Raw genomic sequence first — 20,109 nt, forward strand, 5'->3', positions numbered from 1 at the left:
ACTAAAATTAATTGAGAAAAAGTTTCGAAAACATCTGGATGAAAGGAGGTGAAATGATTCGATGATTTTGAATTTGTTTCATAGTTGGAGACTAATGAGCCATCATTATTGTGCTATCTCTTCGTGTATGATGATTATGGACCCACCTTTGGCACTCTACTTTAGTAATAATTCAAGGTTGCCTCTTCATTAACCTCTTAAACTTGGAGGGCTTGGTCCTTTTGGAAGAAAAGGAGGGACTATTTGGTCTATTTGTTATATTCAAATATAGAGCCGTTGTGGAGCGGAGATTGAAAGAAAAGCTAGAGTCACTGTCAGTTGTTTTAGTGATTACAGGCTACAGCTGCATGCCTGACGTCTAAACTTGGGGGCCCAATTTTTTGAAAACCTGAGGAGGCAACTCTGCAACAAGCCCATGAAGTTACTGAAATAGAGCTTCCAATCAAGGCCCAAAGACAATGGACTTTAAGCCTTCTACTTCGCTAGGCTAATGGGCCAAATATGAGCCCGTTTCTTAATTCTTTTATGACCATTTAGCCCACCTCATACCAAGCTGCAAGCTCATATTGGGTTGGGCCTAATATTTGCTCTAAAGATGATAATGAGACTAATCTATACATTACTAGCATCCAATCTCTAAAGCAATCCTTTAGGGTATGTTTGGTTCCAAAAGTATTAAAGAAAAGAAACACTAACAAACATATTTTTATGTTTGATTTTAACGTACAAAATATCAAAGAAAATAAAATATAATTAAAATTAATTAAAATTTTATATATTTTAAAATTATTTATCTTTATATAATAAAAAAAAATAACTTAAATGAGTTTAAAAAAACATGCAAAAATAATTTATTAATTTTAAATCTAATTTCATTTTTCTTTGTTTTTTTTTTCTTCCACTTTTTCTTTTTATTTTCTTTCCCTCACATTTTCCCTTAAATTTTATGGAAACCAAACATAGCCTTAAGCTCTTTTCAATCTTAAAAAATGTGAGAGAAATAAAATATATATAAAAAAATGATGTAAAAAAGAAAAACAAAAGAAAAATATAAAAATATGTTTACATTTAATAAAATTATCTTCCATATTTCTTCAGATTTATTTATCTTATTTCCTTATTAGTTTTCAAAATATGAAAAAAATTTAAATAATTTCTATTATATTTTTTTTTTCCATTTTTTTTTATTGTAGACTAAAAAAAAAAAAGGGATTCCTACTTTGTTTTTTTCCTTCTTTTTCTTTCATACTTTCCCTAATCCAAAGGGAGTCTTGAAGAGACTTGTTGCCTTTTTCTAGAGTATGCTTTTTCTCTTCTAATCTCATTCAATCTATTGCCTGGAGTATTTATTGAAATTGAACAATTCCATGCCTTATATATTTCAAGTCAAAGTCCACCTCCTACAACAGTTTTTTTTTTTTTTCTTTTTATTGAGAAACTTTGATGATTGGGTCCACCCAAACTAATGATGTGTCATAAACTCTATAATTTTCCACCCTCTTCCAAAAGTGGAAAAAAAAAAAAAAAAGTCTAGGTTATACTAAAATGAATAGACATAAAAAGAAAAAAATATTTTAACATGGGTAATTATTCTCAAATTAACAAAAACAAATAAATAAATTAATTTCCAACATTTAAAATAAAAATAAAAAAAGAAAAGAAAAGGGAAGGATCACAAGCTTTGAAGTGGGAGAGGTGAAAAGTAGCAATTTGATCCAATTCACATGTAGGTGAAATGGGTTGAGGAAGAATGTGAGTTGGGGTAAGTGTTGGACAGGGACATGGGCATTTAAAAGTCAAAGGCAACATTTCAAGGGTTCAACCATATCATTTAATAGTGATGGCATGGGGCTCAATGGAGAAAGAGGATGCCCTCTTTTTCAATTTGCTTTTATGTTTTCTATCTTATCTATAAATGATTTTTTAGAAGAGTCAAGATTTGTTTACTTTTCTCCCCTTAGGAGGAAATTTGGTATCCAATGGAAGTTTCTTGATTTCTATTTGTTTTAATTTACATTACAATAATTATCAATCATTTGTTTCAATATTTCATGAAGAAAAAATAGAAAAAAAAAAAAAAAAAACCCCAATCTCTCTTTTCTCCTCTCATTCTCTTCTATGGTATCAATTTATTATTATCAATTAAGTAGAGACAAGAGGACCAAACATGCCCTAAGTTGATCTTAAGTTTTAAATTTCAAAGAACCACTCCAAAGCTACTTTAGTGGTGGGATTAGGTGAATAAAATAAATTTTACATCATGTCTCCATGTCTCTACATTAGTGATTAGCCACTTACAAACCACAAACAACCCCCTAATTAGTGTACCACTTAATTTTGGGGGAAAAAAATTGGAAGGATTTTATTGGGTGCCTAACAAAAAGGGGGGATGTGATTCAAGAAATTCTACTCAAATAAGTCCCATACCTTTCCATCATTCTCAAAAGAAAAAGAAAAAAGAGGAAAGAGGAAAAAGAGGGTGAAGGACAGAAAATTAGTCCACATATCTCCATCAAGGGAGAGGGGTATTGAGGCCAAGTGTCTTCTTGAGAAAAGGGAAAAATAAAACCCCCCTTGTGAGAGAGGAGGGGCCAAGTAGGCCACCTTCCCAAAAGTCTAATTTGGAAGGATCCTATAATTTCAAGGAGATAGTTAAGGGCCATCAAGGAGTGGCCCCTCCAAGTGATTTTTATTGAAGGGCCCATGGCCCACCATAATTGGCCTTTGATTTCTACCACTTTGGCTTTATCATAGGACTTTAGTTTGAAAAATACACCACAACACCTCGTGGGAAAGCATTTTTATTGGGCCCAACAATAATGAAAAGAAAAGAAAAAGAATGGATAGTGCTCTCCCTTTTCTAACATAGTGGGGGGGTTTTGGTACTTAAAAGTGTGAATTCTCTCACAAGTTGTACAACTTTGCTTTTGGCAAATCTTGATTAATTTATCATTTTTGATTTTGGTGTATCTTTTTAGTTTTATTTTTTTCCTATCATTGAGAAGAAAATGAGACGTTAACAACTAAAATGATGTTTTGGATACAAGAAAATGACTTCCCGTTTTTAATTTATGTGAAGTCATTATCAAAATAACTATTTGACACTTTACATATATCGCTCATATCTATTCATATTATTTGAGAGATACCATTCATTGTATATGTATCATCTTTGATGGTTCTGCAATATGATCCCTACAGGATTCTTCAGATTAGTTTTTCTACATTCATGAAGGACATTAGAGTGAGAAAGTCGGTTAGATTGACTTCCACTCCGATGATCATATCAATCATCAATGATCATATCAATCATCGATGATCAAAAGATTTAATATGTAAAGAGAGTAGTTAAGCCTTACCAACCTTTGAAGGATGTTTACCAAAGTCCGACTCCTATTCCGATGATCAAATCAATTATGGATGATCAAAAGATTTAATATATAAAAAGAGTAGTTACGACTCACCAACCTTTAGACGATATTTAGTTTAGTTTTTATAGCACTTACTTTGAATCAAGGATCAAAATATCAAGAAAGAAGGAAATATTGTTGGATTTATGAGAATATCATAGGAATATCATCTCAAAACTTATAGAAATAAATAAATAAAAAAAGAGAGATAAAGTAAGTAATAATACAAATATTGAAGTTATTTCTTTTATGAAAAAAAACAATACATATATGATGAAAGTTGTAAATAGAATAATAATATCTAATACTTGAAAATACATTTAATATAAAATGATAATTTACGTAATTTGCATGTATTTAAAGATATAAATAATAATAATAATAATAATAATAATATAAGTATAATTATTTTTATTTAAAAATATTTATTTTATTTTTTTCTTGATTATAATACAATATATATATATATATATATATATATATATATATATATATATATATATATATATATATAAACTTATTAAGATGATCATCACATAGATTTTAGATTTTGAAAAATTAATTTATTTGAATTTGAAATAAAATTATTAAAATTCAACTTTAAACTATGTAGATATGATTTATATACTATGATATAATTTATGTAATATAAAAAACTCAAATCATCCAAATTCACTTAAATTAATGCTAAAACTCTAATTATGGATTTAACTTCTATTTTGAGTTTAATCTAGGTTTAAGAGATGAAAAAAATGATAAGTGCAAAAGTTATTATCAACCAAATAAGTAGAAGATGTTAAACATGCATAACTATGAGACTCGAGACTTGTGAACCATGAAGAATCCAAACAAAAGCATGATAAACAAGACATAGACATAAATACCAGCAACAAATGTTATGAACTAAGATAGAGAACAAGCAGTCATAATGGAAGAGGTTTGAAACGACTGCAAATCAAGTTCACATAAAAATTTGGAACTCAAAATCTGGTAGCAACATATACTTTAAATTTAAGACAAAATATGGAGCACTTCATAATGTTAATTTTGGGAAACTATATATCATTTCAAAGCTTTAGAAGTCATGAGTCCAACACTTTATACAATTCATAAATCAAAGTTGAAACGAAAAAGTTATTGTTATTTGAAGACAACTAGGCATAACTAAATGATCATTATTTCAAAATGATTTTGAAATTCAACTTATGATTTTGAAATTCATTTCAAAATGACTCAAATTTCAAAATCACACATTACCACTTCAATGTTTTGCCTCTTGACCTCGACAATTTCATCTCGGGCACTTTAATTACCCTAAGTGGGCCCGACACAATTAGAAATCATGATTTTATTATTATTTTTAGTCATTTTAGGTAGTAATTTGTAAAATAAGTAGCCAATAGGAACATGTCATGTGTTGGGTTTTTGTGGAAACAATAAAAACTCAATTTTTAGGTTTTTTAGGTAGTTCTTAATTTGAAGAAGGGAAATGAAAAAAAGAGATTGATATTTCTTCTTGAATTTCTTCAATAAAGTTTTAGGTTTTATTTTATTTTATTTTATTTTCTTTGCTTTTTCCATCTTTCTATTTTATTTTCTTGGCAACTAAATATGAGTTGTAAGGAGAAGTCTCCTGTCATGTTTGGCTAATTTGATTGATATGAAGATGCTAACATAAAGGTGAAAAACCCAAATAAGAGTAGTAAGCAATAGTAATGTATTGAATGGTTCGATTTTGTTTTCAAAGTTTAATTGGTAGGAATAAATCTTATATGTTAGGTCACCTTAAATAAATTATAGAATCTTATATGAGATTAATGATTAGTTGGATTACAATTTTAGAATCTTTAGTTCTATCCTTGTGAGTTGTATTAGAGAATAATACATTAGATTATGTTAGAGAAATTAGGCTAATCCAATCTAAGGTAATCACCTTAGAGGGGGGGTGGGGGGTGAATAGGGTGATGATCTTTTTTTCTAAATTTAAATTATGTGAATGCAAGAGATAATTATATGCAAATATATAATAAAACAATATAAAAACAATTGCATATAAAGTAAAAGAGTAGGGAAGAGAGAATGCAAACATAAGATTTTATAGTGGTTCGACGCAACCTGGCCTACATCCACTCTCTTCTAGCTTCAATCCCAAGCTTGAGGTTCCACTAATTCAAGGCTTCTAAACCAAGCCTTTGAGCAATACAATTGGATTATGGTTCTAATCCATCATCTTCGACTTTTGGCTGCAAACACCCTTTACACTTCTCAAGAAATACCCCATTCTTGAACAACCCCTCAAGTGATACTCCACACTTAAGAATCCCTAAGTGATACCTCACACTTAGATTTTTCTTCTCAAAGATTTACAAATAATTTCACAAAATTCTAGTACAAAATTTTAGGCTCAAATGATACAAGAAAACTAGGATTGAATGATGCACTAATGATATGCAAGTTTTAAAACAATGATGCACTCAAAAACACTCTCTCAAGGCTCAAATATATTCAAGAAATGTTAAGCTTATGAAACAATGAAGATTATGGCCTTTTTATTGAAGAAAACGACCAAACTAGTCGTTAGGAGTTCGACCGGTCAACACTAGCCGTTAGCATTTAATGGTTGGTAGGTGACTATTGGACCTTAACCGCCCATTGACCGAACCTTGACCGATTGAACAACCGTTCTGGAAGAAAGAATTTTTTTTTTTTTTTGCACCTCTCGACCAGTTGAGTTGGGGGTCGACTGATTCCTCATCCAGTTCAACCAATTGAGCTGATTTTGGCTCAACAACCAACTTTTTCAACTTAAAAACCTTTTAAACAAGTTTGAAAAACATTTGACACAATGTTTTAGTTGAAAACATGAAATCTTCCAATTTTAAAATATTTAAAACAAAATAAATCTTGGATGATTTTGGTGCATAAGTAAAGAATGTAATACATGAAAATCCTAGTGCACCAACAACCTTACAAAGAGATCTTATGAAGCTTGGGTATTGAAAAACGCTTCTCTTTGAGGTCTTCTTTTTCTTAATGATTTCTTTTTTGTTTGATTTTTCTTTGTAATTGCTATTTTGGAAATCATCTTGCCTAATCACACTTGAAATGTAATCATTAGTTTTAAACCTTATTTGTTATCATCAAAACCGAGATTAACCAAACCTTGGTTTCACATATTATTACATGATACTAGTAACTTTTGATAACTCTTAATCATTAGTTATTTTGATCTTTTGATCTTTTTATCTGCCTCAAAAGGAAGCTACAAAAAGTAGAAAGGGTTAAAAAGTCAAACCTTGAATCAATAATTAATTTCATTCATTTGATGGTTTAAGAATTTATTTTTTAAAAGAGAAAAATCTAAGTTTTGGATGAAGTATTAGCCTTAAATTTGATTTGGTCATAGATTGAATTTAATCCTAAACCTTAAATTTCATAATGCTCTCTCTCAAAGGATTTGACACTAGATTGTGAAACTTTCAAAAACATTCCTTCTTTTGTTTGATTAATTTCATTAAATATCTTAGGAAATATTTATTTATATTTTATCCTTATTTATTTAATTTAGAGTTTTATTAACTTTAGCAAATAATTAATTATTCTAATATAAAATCAATTGAACACATTATAGTTGATCCCAAAGTATGACAACCTAGAATATTACAAAGTTATAGTAACTTTATCTCTAATTTTTCTTGACTAGAGTTATCTTGTACTTAGACTTTAGCATTTTTCATATATATTTATATTTATGCATGTGAGTGAAAGTAGGAGAAAAGTGATAACCTTGAGATAAAATCTTAAAATATAAAAGAGTGTGTGAGTTGTGTTTGGGTACAAAAACAAAAGGTGTCAATCCCACATTGGAAAGGGATGAAACCTTTTCTAGGTTTATATTGATTCTCACTTCCTTACTCTCATTGGTTTGTGGGGAGGAGAGTGAGAACCTTGCATGCCTAGGGGGGCCAAGCTCATTTGAGTAGGATTTTCAAATGGTTTAGCTCGAGAACCCTTAATGTTCATCAACCCTATGCATTTGCAACAAAAAAGCCAAAACATGAACATGCTTACATGTTTTGGTTAAATCAAATTTAATAATTTTTTAAAATTTAATTTTGTTGTGGCTGCAAAACCTTTATAGGAGAGTCCAATTGGAGTCTACCTATAAAAGGCTTATATCCATCCATTTCCTTCTTCAAACATTCTACTCTCTTCTGCATTTTTCCATCCTCATTGTCGCCTACATCCGAGTAGCTACTATTGAAACATCCCCACTACTTGCATTTGAGCAACCACCATTGCAACATCCTTGCATATCCATTGTTGCTTGCATTCGAACAAAAACTATTGCATCATCCAAACATGTCCCTTATTGCCTACATCTGAATAATAATTGTTGTAGCATATCTCTCGTTGCCTGCATACGAACAACAATTGTTGCAGCATCCTTGCATATCCATTGTTGCCACATCCCTATTGCAATCATCTTATATAGTATTACGATCATCCAAGAAACCATTCAAACAACTTGCATCCTACAACCATTCACACAACCTACTATAACAATGCTTCTATTGCAACATTTTTTTGTAGTCTCTTTCATCTGTCACACAACCTACTATAACAATGATTCTCGACACATGAGTTGTGTGGTGGAATTCTCTTACCAAATGTAATTATGGGAATCATCTCACTTGGCCACAATAATTAACATTGCTTCCAATTTATTTATTATTGGATTGACCCAAATCCCCATACAACACATGTCAATTGCTTCCACTATCCCTACATTATATATTATTTTTCTCATTTTTCTTTAAGTAAAGCCTCCTATGAGTCACTAATACTTCATGTTCTTTCTATTTTTTTGAGAGAGAGAGAGAGAGAGAGAGAGAGAGAGAAAATTGAATTTTCTAATTTACCAAATAAATGATTTTATCCCTTGAACCTTGACTCATTCCCTTTTTGCAAAGATTCATGTTAGTGCTATGGCTCTATCCATTATGAGAACATGCAAATAAAATGGTTTTACATTGCAAGTGACATAAAGTTGGATGATTTTCAATAAAACTTATGGATTTACATGAATAGAACTTTTGGATTACATTGAGCTAAAATTATAAAAAAAAAAAAAAAAAAAAAAAAAAAAAAAGGGGTTGAGAAGCTTCATTGTCTTCTTATGGGCTTTTGTCTTCTTATGGAATTTGGATTATTGGATCTATGGTAACAAAACCTAATTGAAAGCTACCAAATGGTTTGAATATATTTACTATTTTCTATTTTTAAAAGTAAAATTAATAATAATTTTTATTTAACTCTTAATTAAAAAATATGAATTTATCTAAATTATATTCTTAAAATGTCTTGTTTTATTAAAAAATATTCTTAAAATTAATAATAAAATGTCTTGTAAAATTTAAATGATACTTTCACATTTATTTAGAGTGTCTACAAATTTAGATTATATTTAAACTTAGTGATAAAAAATAAAAATAAAAATAAGCCACCTACTATTGACAAATCTGGCTAGGCTTTATGATTTTTTTATTTGAAAAAAAAAAACCTTGTATGTGCAGTATATATTATATTAGAGAAATGGAAAGGGGGTTTGACAAATAAGCGTAAATTAAGGACAAAAATCCAAGAAGAAGGGCAGTGTGTGCAGAGCGGCTCCAGTTAGAGTGCCCCACCTGCGTTGTCCACTGATATGCCATCTCATTGGTCTTCTCACTGACGCATGGGTCGGTGTAGAATGTCTCTGCACAAATAGTATATTAAACAATCCCTTAAATACTCTTATCTCTACGCCTACATCAAACCACTACAAAGCCCTTCCGACAACCTTCCCAACCCTCCAAGAATTTTCAGTACAAAGATTTTCTCTTATTCTTTGCTTTGTTCTTCATCAACGCCTCGATTCACGAACTGGGCCGTTCACAGGTTTTGGATCAGAGCCACTGATTGTTCTGAAATTGGGTTGACTTTGGGGCCAAAAGGTGAGGGAAAAAAAGAATACCCATCTCGGTTTTTTATCAAATTTGTTGTCTTTCTGCTTTAATTTCTCTGTGCGTCCTGTGCTTTTTGAGGGATTGAAGGGAAAATTCGAACGGGTTTGATTTAGAATTCTGCGAATGGTCTCTGTCACTGTTTTCTCTTTCCCTGTTTCACTTCCTTGGATTCGGTAGTGGTGCTTCTGTGAAGAAAAAGTTGCTTGCTTTATTGGAATCTGTTCATATTTGGCTTAACTGTTTGTGGATTGCTTGCTTTTTTTAAGTTTGGTGTCTGGGTTTGTGAGTGGTTCATCTGAGAGCTCTCATTTCTGGGGTTTTAGGCTTCTGGATTTTGAGAATTTGCCTGTGTTCACTTCAAGCTTGGACTAGGGTTTTGGATTTTGGGTTGGTGCTGGTTTCTGGGTTTTGCCTTCTTTAGGTTTAGTTTCTGGGGTTTGGAGCTGTTCGTGTTTTTGAGGTTGTTGGTTCTGGGTCTTGTACAATTTGTGTGTTTTTCAGCTCATGCTAGGTTTTGGGTTTTGGGGGTTTGGTTGTCGGTATTCGGTTTTGCGTGCTTGTTAAGTTTGGGGTCTGGGTTTTGAAGCAGCTCCACTGAAAGGTTCATTTTCCTGGTCCTGTGGTCTCTGGATTTTGAGAATTTAGCCTTGTTTCAGCCAGTCTAGGTTCTAGATTTGTGGGCTAGTTTTAGTTACCTGAATTTTACCTTTAAGAGTCACAAGCAATCAACAACTTAACTTGAGTTTGCGGATCTGGGTGCGGATTTCTATGAGAGTAGGAGCTTCTGAGTTCTATGTTAGTGTTTTGAATTGGGGACTGGTTCTTTGGTCTTGGGGTTTTGTGTTCCCAGCATTCTGGCAGCTTACAGTTTGGTTTCAACTCTGAGTTCCTAAGGATTTTCCAGGATAGTTGGGTTTTTAAGTTCTTATTTGGAGCTTTGTTTTGCAGTGATTTGATTTTTCAATCCAATTGTTCTTTGATTTTCCAGGTTGCTTTTACTGATTGATATCATGGATTCCCCACAATCTGTTGTGTCACCATTCAAAAGCTCCCCTGTCTCCATTGAGCCAGAGAAGCAGAAATCCGAACTTTTTGTCCGAAACCCTGGTTGCTTGTCTGGGGGAATCGAAGTTCACAGAAAGGAAAGCGGCATGGTGTGCAACATGGATGCCTTTGTTGGGTCTCTGGAGGTTTACATACATCAGGCGAGGGACATCCACAACATATGCATTTACCACAAGCAAGATGTCTATGCTAAGCTTTGCCTAACCAGTGATCCCGAAAATGCAGTCTCCACCAAAATTATTAATGGTGGAGGGCAGAACCCAGTCTTCAATGATAATCTCCGGCTCAGTGTCCGAACAACGGAATCCTCTCTTAAATGTGAGATATGGATGCTGAGCAGGGTGAAGAATTATCTTGAGGATCAGTTGCTAGGGTTTGCTTTGGTGCCTCTATCAGAAGTATTGCTCAACAATGGGAAGCTAGAGAAAGAGTTCTCTCTCTCCTCGACTGATTTGTTCCATTCCCCAGCTGGGTTTGTCCGGTTGTCTCTCTCCTATAGTGGAGCTTCCCCAGAAGTAATGGCAATTCCTGCACTGCCAACAGCCTTGGCCACAAATGAAGCTTCACAGGATACTGAGATATCTGAGTCAATGCCCAGTGATTATGATGCGATTGAGTTCCCAGATCCAAAGATTATGAACGAAAACCAGTTGATGGTTTCAGAGTATTTTGGTATCCCGTGTACAAATTTAGACTCGCGTAGCTCTGAAGGGACTTTGGATAATGATAGTCACCTTAGTTCAGAAAAACTAGGGGTTCAGGTTGTGGAAAGCTTCTCAGAGGGTACTATTGAATCCGTCCAACTTCCAAAGCTTGATTCTCCCCCTAGTAGTGTATCTACTAATGGATCTCCATCCGCTTCTCTTCCTGCAAGCTCTGTGTCCTCTGATGCTTCAGGGACTTCAAAATCCCCAAATGAAGAACATGTTTCACCTCCAAAGGAGAAGAATGCAGATACTGGAGATGGTGAGAGCGATTCCTCAGGTGGTGCTCCATGCAATACATTTGCAAAGCCTGCTGTGACCGTGAACATTGAGCCAGAGCAAAAGATGGTGCAACAGGATATTGTAGACATGTACATGAAAAGCATGCAGCAATTCACCGAGTCTCTGGCAAAGATGAAACTCCCAATGGACATTGAAACTGAACCAACTAATTCAGGAAACTCTAGCTCTGATCAGAAACTACAAGCAGCTAAGAACAACAACAACAACAACAACAACAACAACAACTCCCGAGTGTTCTATGGGAGTAGAGCTTTCTTCTGAGCTTTTGTTTGGCTGGTGGAGTGGAGGACACAGTGGTGACTTTTTAGATTTTTAGAACCACGACTGATAGTAGTAGTAGTATTTAAGTGTAATAATGTAGTAGCAACCAGTGTGTGTGGTGTTCTCTTTTGTATGTTGAGATGTTTTAGCTGACGGGAAATCATGACTTGAATGGGGTACAAGCTATGTTCTGTTTCAACTGTTGTTGGTGTATATCAAATTATTCAGCTTAGATCTTTTCTTCTCTTGTTTTCCAACTTCTAGCTTTGATTAATAAGAAAATGAGTGGTGCAACTAGTTTCTGTGTTTTCTCTCTTCATCCTTCTGAATTCAACTTTTAATAATTACCAAAACCCCTTTGATGCTATGATCTGAGGGCTGGGCCCCTCATTCACATGGTGATTCATTGCTAACTGCAGAACTAGGCCAGGGTATCGATTATATTGGCTTCTGTGCATTTCGCAAAATCCACCACATTTTGCGTATCCATCCCTCCATCCCTTGTCTGTTTCCAGACCTTGACCCAATGATGGAACTTTGCAGATCCGCATCTGGGACCAGCCCTCTTCGTGTTAGATTTTTGCTTCTTTTGGAAAGGTGGAGAAGCTCTTGTTTTTTAACATGGAAGGTTGTTTCTGGAGGATATTTACTTAACCCGCGACGCAACTGGCATATATCAATATCATCACAAACGAATCTATCAGATATGCCAACAGGTGGCATGTTAGCTACTTGGTGTGAGGTGCATCAATCCTCACCCACACATCTCCTTCTAGGACCCTTGAGCCTGCAATTTTTCATTGGAAAAATGGAGACCTACTTCCTCTTCATCGTCTCCCTTTGCATTTCAGCTCTCCTACTCCCAATTCTCACCTCCAAACCCAAGAAGAAGCTCCCTCCGGGGCCAATTGCCTTCCACATCATCAGCAAATACCTATGGCATCGTAAATCCTTCCCAGACTGGAGCCTATCCTCCGAAAACTACATGCCAAGGATGGCCCCATCGTCTCCCTTCCTATTGGCAACAGCTTCACCATCTTCGTGGCCAGCGGCTCCCTCGCCCACCAAGCCTTGATCCAAAATGCCACCATATTTGACGGTCTCCCCATTCCTCACGCTATCCACAAAATTACCAGCAGCAATCAACACGACATCAATTCTGCCCCTTACGGCCGCACCTGGCGCCTCCTCCGTAGAAATCTCACCTCTGAAATCCTCCATCCCTCGCTCCTTAAGTCATATGCCCGTGCCCGCAAGTGGGTCTTGGGAATCCTCATTACTGGGCTTCAGCAGAGCTCCAACACTGGAGATGGCATTGTCCGGGTGCTGAATGACTTCCACTTTGCCATAGTGTGCTTACTAGTTCTCATGTGTTATGGTGACAAACTTGATGAAAAGATGGTGAAAGAGATTGAAATATCTGAGCAGCGAGTGTTAGCTGGCTTTCTTCGTTTCCGTAAGCTCACTTTGTGGCCAGCTCTGGGGAAGATATTGTTTCGTAAGCAGTGGGAGGAATTCTTGCAGCTTCGCAAAAATCAGGAAAATGTTCTGATCTCTCTCATAAGAGCTAGACAGCAGTTGAAGCAGGAAATGCAAAGCAAACAAAACGAAGCCGACAGTGGTAGCGAAAAGGAGTCTGGTGGTTGTGTAACAGCCTATATAGATACTTTGCTGGATCTGGAATTGCCTGAAGAGAAGAGAACGCTTAATGATGGAGAGCTGGTTAGTTGTGCTCCGAGTTTCTAAATGCTGGGACGCATACCACCTCCCCTACACTGCAATGGATAATGGCAAACCTAGTGAAGTACCCGCATATTCAGACCAAGCTTTATAAAGAGATTAGCAGCGTTATGGGAGAGAGAGAGAATGACGTGACTGAGGAAGATCTGCAAAAGATGCTCTACTTGAAGGCTGTGATACTGGAAGGCTTGCGGCGTCATCCTCCAGGACACTTTGGAGTGCCTCATGCAGTGACTGAAGATGTAATCCTGGGCGGCTATGATATCCCAAAAAACACCGCAGTATTTTTCATGGCAGCGGAGATAGCATGCAACCCAGAGGTGTGGGAAGATCCACTGGAGTTCAAGCCTGAGAGGTTCTCGAGTGGAGATGGCAAAGGGGTTGAATTGTTCGATGTAACTGGGACTAAGGAGATCAAAATGATGCCTTTTGGTGCAGGCAGGAGGATCTGCCCTGGATATGGTTTAGGAATTTTTCATTTGGAGTACTTTGTGGCTAATTTGATATGGCATTTTGCATGGACTGCTGTGGATGGAGATGACGTTGATCTATCTGAGAGTCCTCTTTCAGCTCTAATTCCAGTGGTGATGAAGAATCCAGTGAAGGCTCACATATCTCCAAGGGTGAAACAAGGTGAGGACACACATTAGATAGAAAGGGATTCCAAGATTGCCCTAATTATTCTGAATAATGAGGCTGGAAACCCCAGTGGTAGTATTTGCATGCTCATTAGAGATGCTAGGATAACTTCAAAGACAATTTGATAATTATCTCCATGGACATTCTTCCAGAGAAGCAAACAAGGTAGCTGATGTAGCATCCAACAAATGTTTATGTGCAGAATGGTCTTATTAATTCATCAAGTTTGGGACTTAATTGATCCTAGAAGCTAAGTATACCGACTAACAATTAAGTAGTGTGATTAAGATTAATTAAGGTGAGCAACTAGATCTGTAGGTTTTAGAATCTAGAAGTGTTGGAAGTGACTACCAAAAGCTGTATTTGAGACAACGAAAATGTCTACTCTTATTGAATGATCAATGCAACATTTATACACAAGGTTGCAACATAAAACAATAGAAAAACAGCAAAAATAGCTAGAACTAACAGCTATTTCCTATAAAATAGCAACAGCAACATAACAACTCCATGAAACTCTATCACCTTCATTGACTAAGTTGTTTTATGGTTGCAGCCTCAATTTCAGCATCTCTTCACAACTCAACAGCCTTCTTAATAGATTCTTAAGCTTCCTCAGTTCAGAACAACTTTCACACGTCTTCCAGCATGTTTGTAGCTACTAAGGGTCTGTTTGGTTGCTGTTTTTGAAAACTGTCTGGAAAACAGTTTTTGGTGTTTTTAGAAAAAAAAAAATTGTGTTTGAGAACTGAATTTTGGAAAACAGTTTTTGTTCTCAAAAAAACATGTTTGACTTAGTTAATAAAAAAATATGTTTGAAAGATGTTTTTTTTTTCTTTTCCAATTAATAAAATATTTTCTTCAAGTAACTTTATATTATAAATTTATAAATATTTTTAAATACACAGTTCATTTAAATTTAAAAAATTATTTAATTTTAAAATTTTTATATAAGTTGATAAATTATTAAAAATAAAATAAAATATGATGTATCTATTTCACATGGGTCTTTTGTCCATCCTACTTTTATAATTATAAATTAAATTTATAAGCAATATTTAATCATTAGAAATTACAACAAACATCACATAACACTAATGAGAACTAGTTAAGTTAATAAATATATATAAAATCTAACAAAACACTAAAGTGTTGACAAATATTTAAAATTAAAAATAAGATAAGTCATGGATTGACATTAATATAATTTGCCCACATCATTTCAGCAATTTGATCTCTACAAGCTGTCATAGCTGCTACACTCTCATTTGATAAATCAATTGAATGGTTTGTGCTACTTGTGCTCTCTTCTTCACCTTCGATTGAAAGGTCTTCTACCTCATATTCTCTAAACAATTGATCATTCCGAGTTGATAGACGAATCCAATTATGAAGGGTACAACATGCAACAACAATTGATGGTTGCCTACTTGGCTTATAACAAGGCATCATCCTTAATATTGGAAATCGGGTCTTCAAAACACCAAAACATCTTTCAATAATATTCCGAAGATATGAATGTCTGTAATTAAAAAGTTTTTTATACCCGATAGGTTGATTACGTCTACCCCGATATTCTTGTAAATGATATCGTTCACCTCGATATGGTGGCAAAAATCCAGATATACAAGGATAACCAGAATCAACTACATAATATTTTCCTTCACTTGGCCAAGGAAAATTGACTTCTGGTCTAGTCAATGCATCCAAAAAGACATGTGCATCGTTTGCCGTTCCTTCCCAACCAACATAAACAAATGTAAACATCATGTCAAAATCACATGCACACATAACATTTTGTGTTATAACTGTTTTTCTACCTCTAAAACTGGTTTGTCTATCAGTTGGGACACATGCACTAATATGAGTGCCATCAATTGCACCAATGCAGTCCTATAACAACAAACATTCATTATTATTAAGGAAATAAATTAAATAATGGTCATGAAATTCACATTTATAAATATTTTTTATAAACTCTTACCTTAAACCATGGAAAATATTTAGGATTACCAGCAACATATGAAGACACCTCATTGGTCATATTGTTAGGACATATGAGAATTTTGCCAAGTCAACATAATGCACGTCTAACTTCTTTAAGGTGTCGAGTGACAGTCTCTGTGGAGTGTTGAAAACGGTCTGCTACAACCCTCATTCTCACATTATGTCCTACTATTAGTAAGAACATAGCCACTGCCTCTTCAACTGTGATAAATTGTGTATCCTGTAAGTTTTCATGTCTCTTAAGATGATCACAAAGGTTCATAAATGTTTCTTTATCCATCAGAAATAGTTCATAGCATGTCTGAGAATGACATTCTATCATATCTCTTACAAATTGTGTACCACTTAACATTGATGTCCTTTGAGGTGTCTTGTATAAAAATATTTCCTCATACTCATTCATAATGTGAGCAATAAAAATTTCATCTAAATCATCACCCTCTTCAGAAGATGAAGTTGACTCATATAGTGAACCACTGCTTGTGCTATTATCATCCATTGGTTACTACACAAAACAAATGAACTCACAATATAAAATAGCACGAAATGAATATTAAAGTAGTTATAATATAAGTTTCATAACCATAAATAACATCCATACAATGACAAACTAAAGAGCATGGTAAAAGATTCTAACCAAAAGATAAATAGTACATATTACAATGTCATCATAATAGTTATGCATCCAAACATTCACATTTAAAGTCTATCAAGCCATGCCATTTTCCTCTCATCAGGCATATTCATAAATATCTATCTCCACTTCGGTATTGTGAATTTCTCAACAGCTTTTAAATATTTGTCATTATCCAACAATTCAATGGTTTGTAAGGCTGTCATGCACCTTGTTATGCTAAAATCAATGGTACCTCCACTAGTAGCTTCACTACTAGTTCCACTCTTATATCTGTCCACTCTAGCCAATAATGCCTCAGTTCTAGCTCGAGATGTTTTTGTTCCAGCCTTTGATACCTCAACCCAAGCTTTCAAAGCATCTCCCATTTGACTTAATCTGGATTCTTTCTTACCTCTACGCTCGAATAGAGAATCAGTTACACGCTTTCCAGAACGGGTGGTCACTCCTCCTACCATCTCTGGTTGTGGAGGATCATCAGGGATCTCAGTATCTACATCCACATGCACTCCACCATGTTCCAAATTGTCATCCATCTCATCCTCATCATCAGTGTTTGGTGGATCTTGGTTGGAAAAGTAGTGGAGGGCACCGATTGCTGTTGATAGATTAAAGATCAATCCCAGCAAGTTGTAGTTTGGGCATTCATTTGAGCGGAATCTTTTTGCATTTGGGTGTGCCTAATAGAAGGAAAAAAAACTCACTCTTAGTGTTTACCAAATATTTAAATTAAAAAGTAATTAGTTTAAAAGTTATTTTTACCCGAATGTAATTTTGTCAAGTTTCCTCTAGAGTATGCACTGTGTTAGTTTCAGCATCCCAGCCAAATCCAATATGCTTTAAAAGATCAGAGAACTCACGGTGCATTGCACATAGTCTATTAAACTTTTGTTTAAGTTGTTTCAAGTTGAAATTGCTTTTCCCTTGACTATTGACCTCAAGTAAGATCCTTCTCCATGTGTTGGTACTAAATGTACCACTATCCATGTTACCTTTATTAACTTCATTTACCATGATGTCAATAAAGATTTTCTCTATATTACCTCTCCATGTTCCTGCATCCTCAACATTTGTTATCTCAGTTGTCATCTGTACAATCTCATCACAAATAAGAACTCTATGAGGAAACAACTTTTAAAACCACCAATAGAACTTAAGGCTATGTTTAAATGAGAATTAAGATTGTTGACGTATAGTGTAGTATATAAAAATATGAAAGAAAAATAAATAAAAATAAAAATAGATTTGATATTAAGTAGATTTTAAAGACTTTTTTTTTTTAGTTTTTATAAAATTTGAAACAAAAATTGGGGAAAAAATGAAAGAAAAGTAAATAAAAATAATAACAGTTTGATTAATTTTATATTTGATTAACATTAAAATTAAAATATTTTTTTATATATTTTTAAAATAAATCAAACATGATAAAATCATTTTTATTATTTTTTTTATTGATTTAATATTTAATTTTATTAAAAATTATAGTATATTCTATTAAGATGAGATAAAAAGTTTTAAAAATAATTAATTCAATATTTATAACTAATTTTCACCTAACAAGCTTCTAAATAAAATAAATAAGACATCAAAATAAATGCAAGTAAGGAGATGGTCACATATCTTTCCACTAATTCCCCATCACCCCAAGAAAATAGATGAGTAACATCCAAGAACTAATCAGTGCAGAGTCCAAGTTCAAATCAAACTGCCCAAGTGGATGGAACCCCTAGCCCACATCTCTCTTCCTCTCAAGACTAACCTAGCCCTCAGAATATGCCGATGGATATTCCCCTTTGACCGTTTGATTTCAATAATTTTGATTTCAATAATGTTAAAAAATTAATTTTTTAATGTTTGATTTATTACAAAAATATACCATTAAAATTAATTAAAATTTATATATCTTAAATTATATAATCATATGAAAAAATTAAAATAAGTTTGAAGTAGTATATAGAAAATAATTTAATAATTTTGATTTTATTTTTTATTTTTATTTTTTACTTTTTACTTTATTATAATTTTTTAATTATTTTTGCTTTCATGAGATCGGAAGGTGGGAAGAAGGGAAGAAGCAAAGAGTGGAGGTCCATGGTCATCAGTTGGATTTAACCGGGCTTTGGAGTCTGGATGAGAGAGAGTAAGAGCAGATCTAGAGAGAGAAAGAGTTTTTGGTGATTCAACATCTCATCTTCTTCTGATTCTCTTCATTTTTTTCCATTTTTCTTGAGATGTTTTACCCATCAAGCCTGGATTTTCCCGTTTGATTTCCATGTCTTTAAGCAAGGTTTTTGTTTTTTTTTTTAACAGAACAACTCAAGAAAAATCAAAACGGGAAAAAATTAGGATTTTTTTTTCTATTTTCATTCTCGTTCCCCACTTTTCTCAGCATCCAAACAAGAAAATATAAACGGGAAAAAAAAAAAACTAACAGCAAGTGATAAAAATAAAAAAAAAAAACTCAGATCTCATTCGAATAACATAACTGATATCTCTTTACCCAGATCTAACATTTTTCTCAACAAATATTGCCAAAAAAAAAACGTATTTTACTAGATCTATCAAAAATAACTTCAACATATGCGGAAATTACCTTTGTTTCTTGACTGTGCTGGAGAAGAGATGAGACGGGAAGAAAAAAAAACACGGAGAACAGATGGGTTTTTTGTTGTTTAATTTTGTTATGTAAACAGTAAAAAATAGGGAAAACAACATTCTGTTGTTCTCTAAATAGTGCCATTTTGAGAACAAGGGGAACAACAAAAACAAAAATGACTCTCTCAACTAAACAAGTTTTTGGTGTTTTTTGTTTTCAAGAACAGAAAACAGTTCTTGAAAACACTAAACAAACAGGCCCTAAGGCATTTTGCTCAACACTCCTCCTTGACTTGGGAGCTACAAACTCCAAGTTTTTTTCTGATAAATTCAGACCTAGCTCTTTGTAGAGCTTTTGTTAGAATATCAACATTTTGTACTTCTGTTTTACAATGTACCAAAGTTACTTTTCCATCATGTTGTATTTTCCTTAAGAAATAAAACTTGATTTTAAAGTGCTTTGTCCTGCCATGGAATACTGGATTACTTGAAATTGAAATTGCAGCTTGATTGTCAACAAAGACTTGTGTGCTCCCAATTTGCTCCATGTTTAAGTCTGTTAGCAGCTTTCTTATCCAAAGTGCTTGATTTGGAGCAGCAACAGCAGCAATGTACTTTGCTTCAACTGTGGATTGTGCCACGATATCCTATTTTTTAGAGTACAAAGAGAAAAAACTTGAACCGAAACTAAAGCAATAACCTGATGTGCTTCTCATATCATCAACGCAGCCAACCCAATCACT

At 33.9% G+C, this 20,109-nt stretch overlaps 1 protein-coding gene and 1 pseudogene across 2 annotated transcripts; both read left to right on the plus strand.

Moving 5' to 3' along the window:
• Positions 1–9,191: 9,191 nt before the first annotated feature.
• LOC117909159 (cell wall protein IFF7) lies at positions 9,192–12,057 on the plus strand. Of its 2 annotated transcripts, none has more exons than XM_034823062.1 (2): positions 9,192–9,406; positions 10,407–12,057. In XM_034823062.1, the coding sequence occupies exon 2, from the start codon at positions 10,429–10,431 to the stop codon at positions 11,749–11,751; it is 1,323 nt and encodes a 440-aa protein (XP_034678953.1). In that variant the 5' UTR covers positions 9,192–9,406; positions 10,407–10,428; the 3' UTR covers positions 11,752–12,057. The 2 variants fall into 2 exon arrangements, with proteins under 2 accessions (XP_034678953.1, XP_034678954.1); XM_034823063.1 differs by lacking the exon at positions 9,192–9,406 and adding an exon at positions 9,458–10,322.
• A 502-nt stretch (positions 12,058–12,559) lies between these two features.
• LOC117909430 lies at positions 12,560–14,475 on the plus strand (annotated as a pseudogene).
• Positions 14,476–20,109: the final 5,634 nt, after the last annotated feature.

Source organism: Vitis riparia, chromosome 19 (genome assembly GCF_004353265.1).
Source record: "Vitis riparia cultivar Riparia Gloire de Montpellier isolate 1030 chromosome 19, EGFV_Vit.rip_1.0, whole genome shotgun sequence".
In the NCBI taxonomy this organism is placed as follows: Eukaryota; Viridiplantae; Streptophyta; class Magnoliopsida; order Vitales; family Vitaceae; genus Vitis; species Vitis riparia.